This window comes from Megalops cyprinoides, chromosome 15, assembly GCF_013368585.1.
Source record: "Megalops cyprinoides isolate fMegCyp1 chromosome 15, fMegCyp1.pri, whole genome shotgun sequence".
Lineage (NCBI taxonomy): Eukaryota > Metazoa > Chordata > Actinopteri > Elopiformes > Megalopidae > Megalops > Megalops cyprinoides.
The window spans coordinates 19,928,590-19,947,136 of record NC_050597.1 but is presented as its reverse complement, the minus strand read 5'-3'; the positions used below and the strand labels follow the sequence as shown (position 1 = coordinate 19,947,136).

At 46.8% G+C, this 18,547-nt stretch overlaps 1 protein-coding gene across 16 annotated transcripts in view; it reads left to right on the top strand.

Annotated features, from left to right (window-relative positions):
* Positions 1 to 18,547, top strand: part of tacc2 (transforming, acidic coiled-coil containing protein 2) — an 83,905-nt gene that overhangs the window by 47,265 nt on the left and 18,093 nt on the right. For 12 of the 16 annotated variants that reach the window (XM_036546708.1, XM_036546706.1, XM_036546709.1 and 9 more), the window contains 4 exons: positions 11,614 to 11,738; positions 13,300 to 14,782; positions 15,583 to 15,618; positions 18,264 to 18,324. In XM_036546708.1, coding sequence (XP_036402601.1) covers positions 11,614 to 11,738; positions 13,300 to 14,782; positions 15,583 to 15,618; positions 18,264 to 18,324 — 1,705 coding nt within the window. Of the gene's footprint in view, positions 1 to 9,911; positions 10,324 to 11,613; positions 11,739 to 13,299; positions 14,783 to 15,582; positions 15,619 to 18,263; positions 18,325 to 18,547 lie in introns of those variants that run through there. The other 4 variants (XM_036546710.1, XM_036546712.1, XM_036546721.1 and 1 more) reach the window with 2 other exon arrangements.

Genomic DNA, 18,547 nt, shown 5'->3' with positions numbered 1-18,547 from the left:
CGAGAATGAGTGATTGTTGTTCTTTGTATGGAGGGTGGAGGAGGAGAGTAGGGCACCATGTGTAAACGTGTGTAAACGTCTGTGTGTGTGTGTGTGTGTGTGTGCGCGTGCGTGTGTGAATTTGTTTACAGTCTCAGTAACAGCGTCAGGTATGCTAGCCTCAGACATGTTGTGTGAATTGTGTAGAAGAGCCGTGTGCTATGATGAGGAATGTTTTTGTTGCTGGAACGTGATTGTGCTGGGGGGTGGGGTGTCAGAGTAAGAGGGGCTTTTACCCTGCTGTGTGTTTATTTATATCCCAGGCATGGGCAAGCGGGACTGACTGGCATGGAAATGAGAGGGGAGGGCTCTGGCATCACGGTGACATCACAAGGCCTCCACATACATAGCTGTTTCTAAAAAGTGGACAGATTGTGTGTATCTGTGCGCATGTGTGCGAGAGAGAGGGCGAAAGAGAAAGTGAAAGATAGCCCATATGCGTCTGCCTTTGTTGTTGCTGGCTACTGTGTTAATTGGTGTATTAATAATTGGTGTGTTGATTGACTGGATCACAGGCTGTGCTGGGTGTTCAAACAAGCTGGTGCACTTATAAACAGACTTGACCTCGTTAACAATACTGAGGTCAGGGCTCTACTCTGGGCCACTTGTCCACTCAGTGGATTGTAGAGAGATTTAAAGGCCATTGCTCTGTTTGTATCAAATTGCTGCTGTGCAAAATCCTAATGTCAGGTAAACAAGGAAGGAGCAATATGTTTGTTTTCATAGCCTTTGTTTAGGCTGCACTGAGTTATACTGCCCTGAGAATGTTGAGTTTTTCCAGTTGTGCAATGTATTCATGTGTACCATGTTCATCCTGGCCAACATGTTTTCATGACATTATATCGCTGTAGCTATGGAGATGTTGCTGTAACCTTTGTGTTTCATGGTACTGTCATATCTGGGCTGGCTGGCATCTACGGTGCTTATTGTCCCATGCTGATGACATCAGCGCTAGCAGAAAGACGCCAGCTTCATCGATCAGACAAACACTCTGTCTCCAGACACATCTCTCCCTCTAATATTGCTTATAACATACTGATAATGAATTCAGCCCTGATTCTTACAGGGGGTGGGGGAAGGGTTAGGTTGGTAGGAAGATGCCAAGGGCAATTAAATGATCATTTTATTAAATAATTTAACTCTACTCTGTGTGTGTGTGTGTCTGTGTGTCTGTGTCTGTGTGTGTGTGTCTGTGTGTGTGTGTGTGTGTGTGTGTGTGTGTGTGTGTGTGAGAGAGGGAGAGAGAGAGCTAGAGTACAGTTTTGCATACAGGTGGATGTTTGTGTGTATGCATAGGAATATTTATGTATGTATGTGTATTTACATTTGCGCATAGATGAGTGTGTGTTTGCGTAGGCTGTGCAGAGGTTGCATGTCCTTACATTAGCTAAAATTATTGTTATGTAAGAATGTTATAATGGTAACTGAAAGTCTAACATGCCCAGATAAATGTTACCCACAATAATCAAAATTCCTTTAAAAGAAAGGGAATTATCTCAATAACAAAAGAGAACTACCAGATAAACAACACACTGAAATTGTGAAAGCTTTGCGAGGATCCCCTGCTGCTGAGAGAATAGTGAGCCAGCCATGAATGAAACCACTGCAGCCTTTTACCACGTGCGTTACCTGTGGAGCCAAATTACAAACTTATTACAGGGGCCACATTTCAGAGGGCATATACCAACTGCGTAGTCTCTTCTTTGATCTAGCTATTTGTGCTTTGTACATCATATTTAGGTTCATGTTTTTCAGCTCATGAATAGAGTGCAAGCTCGTCTCCAGCGTGAGAATGGGAAGTTGCTCATAGTAGTGGTGTGAGCAGTATGTTGAACTATAGTGGCGTAAATGTGCATGGATGCAGTGTCCTTACTGCTTACTCATTCAAACTGACGTGTGTAGAAATGCAGTGATAGTGTTTGTACTTTCTTGTATGACCACTCTGTGAGGTTGTTGTGAATGATGTGTCAGTGTTTTATTCTCAAAGCATACTGCGCTATTGGGTCTCCTTGTAGCCCTGAGATTAAAAATAGCATTTTGAAGCTGAGTGTTTTAATGGTGGGTTATATGCTGTTGTAGGCATAGTGGGTTTTGAACTGTAGTCAATAGATTGACTTTACCTGCTTTACTGGAAAGAAGCCACTGTAGCAGCAATCGATGATGTCATTCCTCTTCTATTTCTGGCTAAAGGAATGGGGAGGGAGGTCCATTGATTTTCCCTTGTTTCCCTGTTGATTCTGCTATTGGTGAAAATTAGATTCAGTGCAATTCTCCCTTTCGGATGTTGGATATTATTTCTTGTACTGTACTATGGAGTTTACAAGAAAGTGATTAGCGGATTCTCAGGTTTGTCCATCACAGGTTGTTTCTATAGTGCTGTTGGAGTTGATGGGTACTGTGCGAAGTTGACCGGCATTATCTCCCTCTGAGCTCAGATTCGACTGGGCCCTTTGGAACAGGAGAAGGCCAGTGAAAAGGTGCCTTTGGAATTCATGCTCAAATACAACAACTTCTGTCTTTAGTTCTGTGTGCAGAGCACTGTGTAACCGTGGTAATGCTGTAGGCAGAGTCACGGCTCATCAGCAGGTATTGACTGAGGCTTGCAAGATCAGGGCTTGTGAGGGTAGATTTCTGCGCCTTTGTTGGTGGAGACACTTTAGTGTTTGTGCCAGAAAGCATCCCATTATGAGTACAGGATCTGATTTCATCCACAGAAAAAGACACAATGCACATAGTTCAGTCTGAAATCAGAACACTGCACAATGCTTCCCTTAGTAGGTAAATACTTAATGTAAAGTTACGTGTTCTTCAGACAGATTGATCCGTGTTGCTTGCATTTTGATGGTACTTTTATGAAACATGTCTATGGCTTTCCTGTCTCCTGCATTTGTGTTGCTGTCACTAATGATCCTCATACGTTTCTCAGATATGATAATATAAATATAAACAGGTGCAAGGGTGCAACAAAGCAGAGCATAATGCAACACTGTTAACCCAGTATACTGTGCTTGCTTTCATACTGCACACGCATACATACACATAAAATTTTCACACACACACGACTAGGCAGTGATTTGTCAGAGAGAGATACAGAATCTACAATACTGTAGTGCCGGAGAGAAAGGTGTCGGTGTGTACCATGTTCAGAATGATGGCATACAATGCTCCTTTCAAACAATAATGACTTCAGGAAATCTACTGACAACTGTATTTAAAGCCATTAATTTGCTTGTGTTCTCAGCCTTAAGAGATTCAGTTAGTGAGTTTTATTGTGACAGCCTTTTCAGCTGTAGAAAGAGAAGATTAAAAACATTTCACCTACCTTTGAGATGGAGAGAGAGGCGGGGCTGTCCTGCGCTGTAGCTCCTTTCCTCCCTCTCAGGCGCTCCGCTGTCCAGTTCGTTAGAGCTCGTTAGGCGCTCGAGTGCCTGCTGAGAGACGCTCTTGTCTTCTCTGCAGAGACATCACACAGCTACGCCTGTGTGTGTGAGTGTATGTGTCTGTGAGCAGACTTTCTGTAGGGTTGATATTGCACCTTCACAAATGAAAATGAAAATTTTTTTAATTTATTGAGAAATATGTTGTTCTGTCCAGGAATATACTGTAAGTATATGAAATATATATATAAATGTAAAGCATATACATATATATATATATATATATATATATATATATGTGTGTATGTATGTTCACTAAAATATCTTCTCAGTATATTATTTTTTGTTTGGGTCTGTGTTTGTTTGTTAAATTATTCAGGAGCCTCTGGCAGTTATGTTTGCGCTGGCTTTTTCCTTGATTACATCAGTGTAATAATTATTTCCATTACCGCACTGCATCAGGCACTTGCAGGAGCAGGTGTGACAGAATCACATGGCCTCCCCTCTGCTCGGTGTCCGGCTCAGAGCGTGTCACAGGGGCACATGGTCGCAGTGTATGTGCATGGCTGAGAACTAGGAGAGCAGAGGGGCTGCCATCTCCTTCAGGCACCTGAGCACATGCCCAGCAGCTATGCTATTACTTTGTTTGCTTAGCAGATGCTTTTATCCAGAGTGACTTGCAGTACGTAGTTTACCTTTGAGTACTCAAGGGCACTAAAGCACTGTCCCAGCTGCCAATTGAACTGGCAGCCTTTTTGTTAAAAGCTGTTTCTTACACTATGCCATACTGCAGATGTGCTACCAAAACAGTGTGGGTGGTGGGAGGGGTGGAGTGCTGCTGCATTTAAATTTATATTCAAAGCATACATACCATATAGCAGCTGTTGTGTCCAAGGAGTAGTTTGCCTTAGGAAACACCTTCTGTAAGCAATGCTAAGTCTTGATGCAGTGGAGACCGATTGATCAGTACCTAATACTTGATAATGTCAGCATGCGCCACCTGCTGGTAAATGACCTAAGGTTGCTGTAAGAATGGTGCATTTTTAAATTTGCTATTCAGTTTTATTTATTTGCATTTGATAATATTTTTGTTGTTGTACCGTCAGTCACTTCGAAAACATGAATGAATGAAAAAAAGAATGAATGTGAGTCTAAAATTGTTCATAATTTTCTAAGATTATTCGCCACTTGTGGATGGAAGTTATTCATTTCAATAATCATGAAGTATTATTCTTTGAGAAACCCTCATAGTATGAAATAATATGTGTAGCATAAAATATGAAGCTGTATGTATAGGAGCATGTGGAATGTACTGTAGTAGCTGTTAAGCTCAAGAGGAACTGAGGGTTGGATAAGCGCACTGTCTGTTTGACATGTTGCTCAGCCCATGCACAGACTGAGGAGGGCAGTAGGATTTTGTGATTCTGTGATGTGGGTATAACTCCTGAGTTGGAGCATTAGGCCTGACACCCCTCTAATTAACTCTGACTAAGACCCTTTTTATGTAGTCAGACCCTTGATCTGCAAACTGAATTCATTAACAGCTCAATCAGGTCTTGAAGGGCCCCTTTAAAGGCTTGATTAACCCCCCAGCCTTCTTCAGTATTACACCTCCCACCCACAGCCCTCTGTCCAAAAGTACATCAAACCTCCCTCTGCCTCGGTCTTTTGTCTGACGCAGGAACGTCTCACCAGAAGATCGTGCTGCATTTCCAGTTCCAGCAGCAAACCAAACTGGTTTCTTTTAATTCAAGAACATGAGCCAGCATAGTGGATAAGAACTAAATGTCTGCTTGGATAACATGAAGCCAGACCATCCAGACTTTTCATTTCAAAGTGCCAATGGCTGCCATTTCATTGAAATATGGCAGTTGGTGGAGGTTTTTGTTCAGAAGAGAGGTGTATTTGCCACAAATCTGTCCATGTGGCCCTTCTCTAATGTGTCTTTGGGGGGTTTACAGTTGCTGAGCCACTGAATAACTGAGGATAAGACTCTCACTAGCACCAGGCAAGTCAAGATTCATAGCCATTCATAAAGCAATCAGAGACCCCAGGGGTACAGAATCCACACACACATTCACACAAAGATACACTCACACCGACACACACACACATACACACAGTCATTTAACCTGTTAGGGGTGTTAGTCAGACTGTGATTGTGTAAATTAGTTTTATGAGTGACAGCAGGGCTTTATGATTGACACTATGGCTTTATAATATCAGCAATCTCCAACAGTCCAGCCTGCTGCTGTGGAGTGCTGGGGATTTAGGGATTTTCACAGAGGCATTACTGACACAAATCCTCAAGGCTGTCAGAAGGAGAGAGAGGGAGAAGGGGAAACGGAGAGAGAAAGAGGGAGAATGGGCTGCAAAGACAGAACGGCAACATGGAAAAGGAAAGAAAAGGGAGAAAGATGGACAGGTTAAGCGAGAGAGACGAGGAGAGAGGGAGAGAGAAGGAAAGAGGAAGAATGAAGGGGAGTACGACCCTTACGGCTGTCACCAATAATTCATACGCAGCACTGGCAGCCCCGGACCCTGCTCCGACAGGCGGGAAATGAAATGGAAACGCTCTGATCGTCTGCTCCGCGCCGGGACTGCCGATAATCCAATGACCCACTAATTACACAGCTGCTACTAGCCCACCACCGTCTCTCTCCCTGCTCCCCTCCCCTCTCCCTCCCTATCTCTCCCATGCTATCTCTTCCCCCTCTCTTTGTCTGTATTTAATTCAATTCAAGTTCAGTTCAAATAGAGCTGTATTGACATGGTAATAAACAAATTATGCTGCCAAAACGTTTAGCTACACATGCAGTCTACAGTACCTCATTCTTTGTGTGTTCTCCCGTTTCATTGTCCACCCTCCCTGCTTCTCTCCCTCTCCTGACTTGGCATTGCACAGCACGCCGTAATCCAGCTCAGCAAATGCCATAGCGACAACGCGTGTGACAGCAACCGTGTTTCATAGGTGTCCCTGTCCCTCATTCCCCCTTTCTCCTCTCTCCTTTCAGCTCGCTCTCAATCTGGTGGGTTCATGCAGCCGATGTTTGGAAATATTGCGAAAGCAGTAACACAGATCATTAGCCATTACCATCCATTAGCATTACACCCCACCTATGAACATGAATGTTAATACAGACAGTAAAACGTTTTACAACAATGGTGATTTATAACTGTTTCTCTCTGTGTGTGTCGCATTGGTCTTCCCTGCTGTCCCCTGAAAGCAGCAGTTTTCAGGGCGAGAGAGAACTCCTCATTCTTTGTTTTGTAAATTAGCTTGGGGATGGTTTGCTCTTGGTGACATCACATTGAAGACAGCCTCATAAAGAAATATTTCAGAAATAAATTGCAGCCTATGGCAAGATTTGCTTATTTCCTGAGGCGCTTGTGCAGCTGGCTGATATTCAAAGGTGTGTGCGTGCGCATGTGCGTGTGCGCTCGCATGCGTGTGTGTGCAGCTTTGTGTGCTGGCTAGGATTGCGTGCAAGCTGCCAACGTGGACCGTTCTTCCAAACATATGGCGTGAGCCATTTACGGTCACCATGACGACAGTTTCTTTGAAGGGGTGTGTGAAAATGTCCTCTACAAGCGCATGGAAGATGCTTAAAAAATGTGATGTAACTGAATAACCTTATTACGCCTTCTCCATCATTTCATTAGACGGTAATTGGCTCATGATTAATTTATATATTTAAAAGGGAGTCTGTCAAGACCCTTCGCCTGTGGAACCCAGAACAATCCATATTTATTTTGTTTGACTTGAGGAAGAAAAACCAGTCCTAATTTAGCTGCATCCAGCAAAAAAATCCCTCTAAAAGCTTGACTCATGGATTGGTTATTGTTCTAAGATGAATGTGTGTTTGTGTGTAGGCCTATGTGTCTACCTGTGTGTGAGTGCATGTGTGTGTACCTCCAGGATAAATACACAGGACTCCTCACCCTTTGATTTTATTTCCACTGTGTTATTTTGCACTCAAATCTCTCCCTTCCCCGGTGTTAGACCAGCGTCCTTTTAAAATGCGAGTCTGATTTACAGTGGCCATAATGTCGAGACAACATTGACAGTTACAATCTGTCTCGGGGGACCTGCGCAGGGGCTCCTCTCTGTAAAGGTCTGTGTTTCCCAGCGCCTTTAAAAGTCTGGCGTGATGCATGTGGCAGTGAATCTCTGCCCGTCCAGATCCGTCTCTTAATTAAAGTGCAGCAAATGAGACTGGGCTTTCTCCTGCTGTCCTTCAGGTGCACCGTAATCTCCCTCTGGGTGTGGGTGGAGGGGGCGCAGGGGCGGGATGGCATGCGTTAGCATGCAGATTCAAGGGCACTCAATCATCTGTTATTGAAACGCTCTTTCAGCTTCATCAGATTCAGAATCATTCGGTCAATCAGCAATCAGACATCTTTGCTAAAAATATGAAGAGAAGCATTGCTCATTCAAAATGGGAGCCCACACCTGCACATATGTCATCTGGAAAAAAAAAAAGTGTTAGTTCTGGTTAGTCCATCTCTTTCTGCCGTAGGTTTCCAATGATCTGTGTGTACTGGAATGGCTCATTAACAGTTGCGGTTAGATGAGGGAATGTTTGCTTGTGAGTACTTAAATATCCTGTCTGTTTTGTTATGCCCTGATATCAGTTACATTACTCTTTTATGCAGCTGAAGAGTACAATGGAAGGGCGTAATAATAAAACCTAACCTGTGACGACCTGGTTTTAAGCTGTGTTCTTTACCCACAGCTATGTCACTGATAACATCCTTTGTTAGGCAGTTTTGAGAATTTCAATGAATTGTCTATCTAGCATTGTTTAAAGGCAGGTCAGATGGCTTCGAAAGCTAGCACATCTCAGACCCACCTCAGGAGCATATCTGACACAGACAAAGCTGCATTCCTCCGAAAATCTGTAGTTTAAAGATCCTTAAATTGAATTCCAACCCCTAGTCACTCTGCGTATCCTTTTCATTCTGTCAAACTCCTAACACATCTTTTCACTTTCAGCCTCTCTTCCATCATTCCTTTGTTCCCCCAGTCCCCACAGTTCTTTCCCTCTGCCCCCTCTCTCACAATAAATCATTTCACTAATCAATTTCCAGTGCCCACTGTTGGTATGACCATAAACATTGCTCTTTTGGGAAATCATTTCGACACAGCCCAGAAATGGTGAAACATAACATTGTGGAGTGAGTGTACAACAATGTAATCCCTCTTAGTACTCTCTTTTATCCTTAAAAACCTGTGCAAAAGAACATTTCTAGTCTGTTTAAATAGTACAAAAGCATACTTATCTACACTGGTTACAGACTGTCCCCCTTTCTTTCTCTTTTTCCTTTCCCTCCCTTTCTCTTAGTCTCTCAATTTCTCCCTCTGCGGTCCCTGGTAAAATCTTGCCCCTGACCTTCCGCCTCTCTGTCGCTCCGTACGAACGTGCCCCCAGGGTGCCAAGGTCATAAACCGGCTTTATTGTTTGGTGGAGCAGTTGGTTCTGCTCATCCCATCCCACTTTCCATCCTGTGTTCTCCCTCCCTTTGGAAGGCAATTTCCTTTCTTTTCCCATCGATGCTGATAATGGTCCTCAGTTAGAGCTGCGGGGGTCCTACCCCCCACCCCCCATCTGAAGCGGGGACAGATGTTCTCTAATCCTGCCTCTCAGAGCTCCTGCCATCGACTGGTGTCAGGTCTCCCTGGGACGCACACAATCAATAGGCATGTTCTTCTAACTCCAGGAGGAGAGGCTGAGGACAAAGACATCACACATATGCAGGTTTATTTGTGCACACTTACCCTAAATAATATACTTGTACACAGTAACCCCACCCAACAAGACAGCACTGAGATTTGTAATCTAGGATACCTGGGCTTTTTGGCATGGTGGGTTACACACTCAGATCAGAGAGTGTCTTGGGGTTAAATTCTCCTACTCAATCCCCTGACTCTTTCTCTTGTGCTAACTGCCACTGATTCTCCCCCCTTTGGCCTTCAGTATATGCTATGTGAAACAGGTCCATGCAGTTCTCCTGTAAATCATAGTTCCCATGCCATACAGTGGTGAGGATGGAGAAGGATACAATAGCAGTCACAGATAATCATTTATGTTTGTGCACAGAATTTGACTTCATCTTATTATTTTGTTGCATTTGTCACCTTGGTTGGATTGTGAGTGTGCACCAAAAAACTTTGTGTTTGTGTGAGTGTATGAATGTGTTTATCATATACCCTGTGCTGTATGCATGCATGCATATGTGTGTAGTGTACATCATGTATGTATATTTATATGTGGGATGACCCGATCAGAGGAGATGCGTGTATTGCTCTGAGCGGTGGTGTGCTGCCTGCGCTCTGCGAGAGGTGCTGCTCTTCCATTTGCTCATTAGAATTCGGCGCAGAGAGAAGGAGGGACAGAGAGGAAAGACGTAGAGGGAGGGATGGAGAAAGAGAGTGAGAGAGAGAGAGAGAGGAAGGGAGGGAGGCTCACTCACGGCAGCTCAGACAGCGAGCCTGTCTTCTCCACCTTCCACAGTGTGTGTGTGAGAGAGAGAGAGAGAGAGCCGGTTGGTCTTCCACATCATAACGGGCAGCGTCTCATTCTGCCAGCATACCTCCTCTGTCCAAGCGGAGGGAGGGAGAGAGGGAAAGAGAGTGAGTGAGAGAGAGAGAGGGAGAGACGGTGCCGGCGCGCTTCTGCATCGAGCTGCAGTGGGAGCGGAGGGCGTGGGTGCGCGGGGTGCGCTGAGGAGACATGGCGCTGAGCGCGTGGCAGGCTCTGTCGCCCCTGCAGTGGGCACGCTGGGGCTGGGACACCCTCCTCGGGGGCAGCGGGGGGGACCCCGCGCTGGGGCTCCTCCAGCGCCTCACCTGGGGCTCGCGGCACGACAGCATGATACAGGCAGGGAGGGGTCCTGCCAGAGAGAGGTGAGCGGGTCGGGGGCGCACAGGGGGCGGGGAGGGTTCGGGACCTGCGTTGGCACAGTGATTCTACCAATGGGAAGAGATTGCATGTGTGGGTAGAGCCCAGCCCAGGGAGGGCTGTTCCTGTTCAGTGCTTTTTCAAATGTGCAGTGATGTAGACATGTGATGAAGATGCTCTGTGTGTGTGTGTGTGTGTGTGTGTGTGTGTGTGTGTGTGTGTGTGTGTGTGTGTGTGTGTGGCGGGGGGGGGGGTTGGGCTCAGTGCAGGGTGTGTGGTTTTAGAGGTGTGATGGCCACCGTGGTGCAGTGTGCTGGACACTAGCCGGTGATTGTCATAAAACAGATGAATGGTTAGAAGAGGAAAGTGTTTATCGTCTACATTGAATGTATCGTCTACATTCAAATCCTACACAGACAACAGTACTGCCTTTCGGCAGAATAATATAGGATATCTGTGATATCCGTGTGTATGTGTATACATGAATTATATATTATTTACATATAAGTGTATATGTATGTGTGAGTGTGTGTATATCATTTCATGAGTATATTTCAGTGTGTGAAGAGTCTGTGTGCATAATTGCTGTGGAAATGTATTCATTTTCTTGACAGAATTTGCCCAGAATTCACGCCTCAGAAGGCCTGTTATCTCATCCCTACAATGCAGCATCAGCTCTTTCATTTCTACCCATAAAAATTCACCAGAGACACCAGCGCTGACCTCGCCGTTTATTTATCTGGTAACGGCGTCGGATACAAAGGAGTATGACAATAAAGCGGCGGGAGGCAGAAGCGCCTCGTCAGTAGATCGAGACTGGCGATTCTGTCAGTCGGTCTGTCGGATTCACAGTGAGGGTCTGTCGAGTTGCATCGTGAGGTGGGGATAAACGTTTCCGTTTTAGATGAGAAACTGCAGCTCTGCTTAGTACTCCTTTGTTTTTTTTTTCGTTTGCATCGCGTGCATCCCTTTATATTCTGCAACAGAGGCGTTTGGATCATGACAGGATTTCTGTCTATCTGTACATCTGGCTGTCTGCTGGTTCATTGATTTACATCCTTCCAGTGCGGACAGTGCAGCGGTCTCTGACTTGCTGCTTGCTTTGTCTGTTTGTCCGTCTTTTAGACATGAAGTTTATGAAGCATTTCTCGCTCAAAGCAGAGACACTGTGGGAGAGAGCCGTCTGTTGCTCTGCTCCCTCTCAGCAAAGCTGAGCCAACCAGCAGAGATTCTCTGTCATCCTGTCTGTTTGTGCACTGCAGTAGAGCTCATGAATGTGCGTGTGTGTGTTTCAGGAGCTCAGACTCTGACGGAGCGTTCGAGACCCCCGAGTCCACCACCCCGGTGAAGGCTGCGACCCCCCCACTGCCCCCGCCAGAGCCCGACACACAGACCCAGCCCCTGCCTTCTGAGGACACAGGTGAGAGCGGTCTCACCTGGCCGCTACCTCTCCTACTGAAAACCACTCACCGCCTGAACCTAACACCTTTCCATTCAACCCCACAGATGAGTTACCTTAGCAATGGAATCTTCCATCTCCTCAAGAATCGAGTGGGTTGAATTAATGTTGATTTGTAAAAGCGTGCATATGGCCCACCTTAAGTATGTATGTGTTTTGAAGCTGCGTGATGCTGGACTGCAGCTGTGAGCAGGACGGAGCACACAACACAAAGTGGGTGTGTGCAAAGGGAGGTAATGGCCAAATAAACCCAGGCGAGATGTCAATAACCAGTGTGTAATGGATGGGTCAGGGCCATCACTCCCCGCTGTGCATTTACATTTCCTTAGAAACCGAATAATATTCAGTATATTATTGAGTGTGACATTCCTGTACCTATACCCTGATGGAGGTTCTAAAGTCTGTTTAAACTGCTAGTATTTATGGGCTTACTGCAAATACAAAAATGAATAAATTGTTCTTGGAAACACTTGGGAAATGACCCTCCCAGAACCTAACCAACATGCATCTGGTTTCCAGAGCGCTGGCGGACTGGGTTTGTGTCTGTGTGACACACGTGCTTAGACACAGCCGCACCCTTCCCCAGTCTGCTTCTGAGATTCAGCAAATCTCAGCCTCCTTCTGTCTGACAGAGACACTGCTATTAATCTAGTTATTAAGGAATGGCTTCAAGGGCACTGAGCCTCCACATGTCACTCTGTCATTCAGGAAGAGATATGGAGAAAAACAGTGAGAGAGCAGGGTGACATCTAGAGGTTAGACTTGGTACTACGCTTAGGTCGCAGGGTTGGAAGCACAATGAGGTTGGAAGCACATCCCCACTAGTTTCCTGGGAACTCTAGGATGGTAAAACAGTGCAGTTTTTCTGCATACCCCACACAGCCTCCTTCCTCACTCTCCCCTGTGGAGAACCTTTTGTCGAACCTTTTGTTCAGTTTGTGTGACATTAAATTCTGCAGCTTTCATTAATTACCATAATTAGATCTGTCTTGCAACCAGCTGTGCAATCTTTTATCAATGACACACACACACTACAAATACATGTGCAAACACACACACATGCGCGTGCCCACTGTGGAAACTGAATGGAGAATTCTTTAAACTCTGCTGTCTGCTTTTCTGGATAATGCAAAATGAAATCTCTGTCAGTGCTGAATGCATAACTACAGAAGGGGAATAACTTTGATTTTAATGCATAGTAATGAACCTGCAGTAATTTGAATTGCCAGACAAATTATATATCCATTCATAAAAACTTCTGTGCTGATTTATATAAAATTTACACTGGATTTAGTTTGTCCTTCATATTTATTTATATTCAGATGTATCTCCCTCTCTCAGTTCAGTACTGAACATTGTGATTATCGTAATGATTGTTGAAATAGAACACTTACATAACAAAAGTTCAAACAGTCAATTCTATAAAATGTCTTTGTTTGTGTTTTTAACCATTTCCCAATTCTCCACTTCTCCCACGTTTGATGTAAGGACTTGTCCCTGTGTGCCCTCTACTCTCTCTCAGGGTTCTGCTCTGACTCTGCGTCTGTGCCAGAGGCCTCTCTCAGCGAACCTGTCTCCGAGTCTCCGGCCTTCCGGCCTCCGTGCCGATCCTTCTCCACCGTCTTCGACGAGAACAAGCCCATCGCCAGCAGCGGCACCTACAACCTCGACCTCATCGCCGCCAGCCCCTTCCCCGATTCGGCATTTGGACCCGAGTCGCAGGACCAGCTGCGGAGCCCAGACGGTGGCGCCGGCGGCCGGCGGCGGTCCCCTCTGACACGCTCCCTCAGCCTCCAGGCGGGGGAGTTGGACGGAGCTGCTCCGGAGGAGGGATCAGCAGGAGGGGGTCAGGACCAGTCGGCGCACCTGCGGGCCGAGGCCTTCAGTGTGGGGACTGAGAGCGCCCCGGGAACACTCCGCAAGTCGAAGAAGCCCCGCCCCGCCTCTCTGAAGAAGAAGCCCCTCTCCAGGCAGAACTCCACCCCTCCCGGCACCGCTGAGGGCAGCACCATCTCCACCCCCGAGGTCAAGAAGAAGACCCACGAGGAAGAGGACGGGGGCTCGGCTGCACAGAGCCCCAGGGGAACCCTGAGGAAGAGCAAGGCCCCGCCCAAACCGAACGCAGAACCCGAGCCCGAGCCCCAGGATAGCCTGAGAGCCAGAGAGGAGGCTCCACAGCCGGCACCCTCGCCACCCCCGCACCAGAGGGACCCGTCCCCTCCAGCCCCTGCAGCTCCCCCTCCCCCTGTCCCAGACGACAACTCCCCCATCCCCCCAAAGGCCTCTTACAAATGGGACCCGGACAACTTTGAGGGGATTGACCCATTCAACACCGGAGGCAGCAAAGTCGCCAACTCCCCTGTGCTGGGGAGGAAAGGGGTATCGTTCGTCCCCACCGCCACCCCCCCGGGAGACGAGCCCGCGCCCACAGAGGAGCTCCCGCCGCCCGCTCCTCCTGCCCCCACCACAAGCGAAGAGGAGCAGCCCCTGAACAGGCGCCAGTCCGTCAGGCTGGAGTTCGACTACTCCGAGGACACCGCAGAGCCCCCTCGGGACGCCACGCCCCCTCCCAAAAAACTGGGCAAGAAGCCGGGAGCCAAAATGCCCCTCCGGAAGCCAAAGATCGGGGCGAAGAAGGCCCCTCCGCCGCCAGTGGAGCAACTGGACAACGCCCCGCCCCAAAGCAGCGACGACATTCCCATTCCACCCAAGGCCTCCTACAACTTTGACCCCAGCAAGTGGGACGACCCCAATTTTAACCCCTTCTCCTCCGGCGGGGGGATCCCCAACTCGCCCGGCATGTCCCAGCCTTCGTATGACTTTGACCCAGACAACTACGATGATGCGGTGGACCCGTTCAAGCCCTCCAACAAAATGGGGAACTCGCCGCCCAAGTCGTCCTCCGCATCGTTTGAGGTGCCTGCAAATGACAACGACAGCCTCAGTGAGCTGGAGGACCAAAATCAGAACAAACCCGCCAAGAAGAAGAAGACCCCAATTAAGTCGTAAGTTTGGAATTGTTTTATCATTACCTCCGTTCCTCCATCTCCCTCCCTCTCTCTCTCCCTCCCCCGCCTCTCTCCCCCCCCCCCCTCTTTGTTGTTTCTCCTGCCCCTCAGTCTCTGCCACCCGAGGCCTTTCACCTAATATCTCTAAAATTTACAAATTGTCAGACCGCTCTCCCGTGACAGCTTCTGATTTCTTCAGGAGTCTCTGCTACTCATGATTTGGCCCAAGATGCATCTGACTTCCCTAGAGGACTGTTCCCATATTACCAGTTTTTTGGAGAGGTCAGCCACAGATTGATGTCTGGGAATCTGTCGCATTTTGACATCAAGCCTCAAAGACTAGCTTTTAACCAATCACAACAAATAATACGGCTTACATGTATTCAGGTTACTGTGATACAGACCTTGTTGATTGAGCCATTGCAGCCCTTTGATTGATCTGCAGGAAATAAATGTTACTTGCATCATTTTTGTCCAGTTCAAGTTGAAATTGGCATTGTTAAGCTCTGACATCACTGTTGTGCACTTATGTGTTTATATGTGTGTGTACACGTGCGTGTGCATGCATGCTTGTGTGTCTGTGTCTGCTGTGTGTGCACATGCATTTATGTGTATATTTGTGTGCATATCTGTATCTGTGTTTGTGTGTAGGCATGTGGATGCGTGCATGTGCGTGTGTGTGTGCGCGCGTGTGTGTGTCTGTGCATGTGCGTGTGCATGCAGCCCTCTCTCTGTGCAGGTGTCCCCTGTCTGTCTCTCTGTCACCTCTCTGTCTGTGTGTTCTCCTGTTATCGCAGGAAGCTCAGCGATGTGACATCTCTGTGTTGTCTGTTGTAAGTACAGTGATGGCTCTGTGGCCCAACATGAGAAATGCCATTTTTCATTTCAGAGTTTCTTTCCACTGACCCATTCCTTTATGCGTTTTGTGTTTTTGACACATCATATGTGTAGGCAGAGTTGTTGAGCTTGGTCCCATTTCTATTCTGCTATCTCCTCGCTTCTAATCTCAATTCTAACCAATCCAAGAGCCCCCCAATTCCTTTTCCCTGCCTCCTCCTTTGTGTGTGTGTGTGTGTGTGTGTGTGTGTGTGTGTGTGTGTGAGTGCGCGCGCGCACGCACGCGCCCCCATGATGGGGGTAGCTCCCAGCTGCAGCCGCTGAACTCACTCCCAGCCCTATTGAACATTCCTGCAGGTTAACTTCCTCTTGTGCTACAGAAAAGAATCAAGAGGGTTTATGAATGCTTAATGAAGGCTAATTCATCTCAGTTGCCATGGAGTCATTTTCTAAATAGATCTCTTGACATAATTATATGACTTTCCACTGTACCATTTGGAAATTCCCCGCATTTCCTTCTGGTCCTGAATCGTGCATCAGGCATTTTTGTCTAGAAATGCACAGCACAGGGTAGAGCAGCGTTTCCCAACCCTGCTCCTGAAGGCACACCGTCCTGCATATCTTCTATCTATCCCTGCTCTACCTACCTGACTGAACTCATCAGTGGCACTTTTGATTAGCTGAGCACACCTGATTTAGTCAAGCAGGAAGGATACATAGAAGATATGCAGGACAGTGTGCCTCCAGGAGCAGGGTTGGGAAACACGGGGGTAGAGGATTCATTACATGGAAAAACCACACAAAGGTATTAACAGATTCAGCTTCAGATGAAGATGAACACTGAAAAGCCTGCAAAAAATTACTGTTCATTTCATTTCTTAATTGTATAGATTTTTTGATCTTCATGTCTCTTTATGTGCAAGTGCCAGTTGCACATTGGACTTGCCTCACTACGGCAACCTCTGCAGTAGTGCAGGAGTGCTGAGGAGAGAGGGATCCTTATATCCTCATATTAACTCATATTATAACAAAATTGATATATGTGAGATTACGTTATATTATATAAATCACATTATATAATATTATATTAAAGTTACAATTATACTAGGCCTGTACATTTAAATACAAATCTTCCAACGTTGCATGCTTGGTTCAAGTCACGTCTATACATGCCAAGATTATGTAATGTTGCTGAGAGGCTTGGAGAGGGTAGCTCTAGAATGAAGAGGAATGACGTGAATATGATGATTACATAATCATTTAAGAGAGAGTTTAAATCATTGCGCTCCAAATGCCCGCATCATCCTAACCTTGCTGGAAAGAGGCCCGTGAAGCTCCTGAGGACGTCGTATTCCTCATCGCTACGGTGTAGCGTCTTCATGTTAGGACACGCCCAAGTTTAGGATAATATGAAACACCAGAAGACTTGATGATGATGATGTTGTGGAACTCAGAACATGTCTGTAGAAGTGGAAGCTTATCAGAAAGGCTGAAATATGCTGGATCGTTCCAGATGCGCAGAAAGCTCCCTCCACACAACATCATGGCAATATCTCGTGCAGTAAAACTGTTTATATGAGACACAGGCAGATGAGCGAGTCTGGGTGACTGCTGTGTAATTAACCTTTCGTTCTCTGACAGCGCTAATGTCACAGCCACTCAGGCAAATGTCAGGGGGAATCAGAGCGAGCGTACAGCACCGCACTAAACCTGAGCAGAGCCGTCTGCGCCAGTCTGGGCTGGGGTAAGACCGGGGCAGGGCTAGGCTGCAGTGGTCAGAGTTCCCTCCTGGGCTGCTCTGGCCAGGGTGAGCGTGGGGTTGGGTGAAGGTACAGTCAGGAGGTGTCAGCGCAGGATTGGAGAGGCTTTCCTCCAGGGCTATTGGACTGGTGTCACACACACTAAAAAAGTATCAACCCCATCTATCTGCACATGCCAACAGTACTAATGGCTACAAATCACCCCCATGATCACTGGAATAACACCTTCATGTTGGGGATATTACATGCTTTTCCCTTAATGAGTAATAACATGCTAATGATCTTACCATGCCACCAAGCATTTGTGAGGCTATCTAATGTGTCACCTCCTCCCACTGTCCTCAGACTCACCCACTGATTCCATCAGTGTTAATCCCAAGCATTTGGAGTAAACCCCTTCCCATCTGATATGTTTTAGCCCTTCTGATTAGCAGGTAAGTATTCATGTCAGGTCACCCCGAGGAGGGAGCTCTTTTTGGGCGGGTGGGGGTAATCGTGGCTGCCGAGTGATACGGCTGCGTTCAATACCAGATGATCTTCAACAAGTATAGGGTCACAATTACCTTGTAGTGTGTGTGTCGTGCAAAAGGGCATTTACACAGAAGGGGATTAGTCTCTATGCCACGCTCAAACATAGAAATACGAGAGGAGTGGAAAACCGGCTATGCAGCGCAGGAGAAAACCGTTCACCTGTTGCCATGACTACAGTTGCTACTCCCAGGTGTTCACGAGGGCTGTAGATAGGGTGCAGGGTATAGATTCGGTACAGACCGCAGCAGAGAGTCTCGGTCAGGTGGAATTGAGCAATCATTGAAGGGCACAGATTTAGCAGCTCCTCACTCTCCTGCTCTCTCTCCCCTTCTCTCCCTTTTTTCTCTCAGTAACACATTCAGAGTGAAGAAGTCCCCAAAGAGGTCTCCTATGTCTGAGACAGTGTCACAGGTGAGTCCTGCCCGACTCCCAGACTCCATGTTCACTTGTCCTTGAGTTAATCACCTCCCCTCTCTGTCTGTCTTTCAACCTGTCCCTTTGAACCTGCCCATATGGACATTCAACTTTACTATTCAGCTGTCCTTCAGTCCTTTCTACCGTCTCTATGTCTACCTGTCCCTCCATGTACCTGCTCCATGCTCACCTGTCCTTGTGTTTACCCGTGCCATTTTTA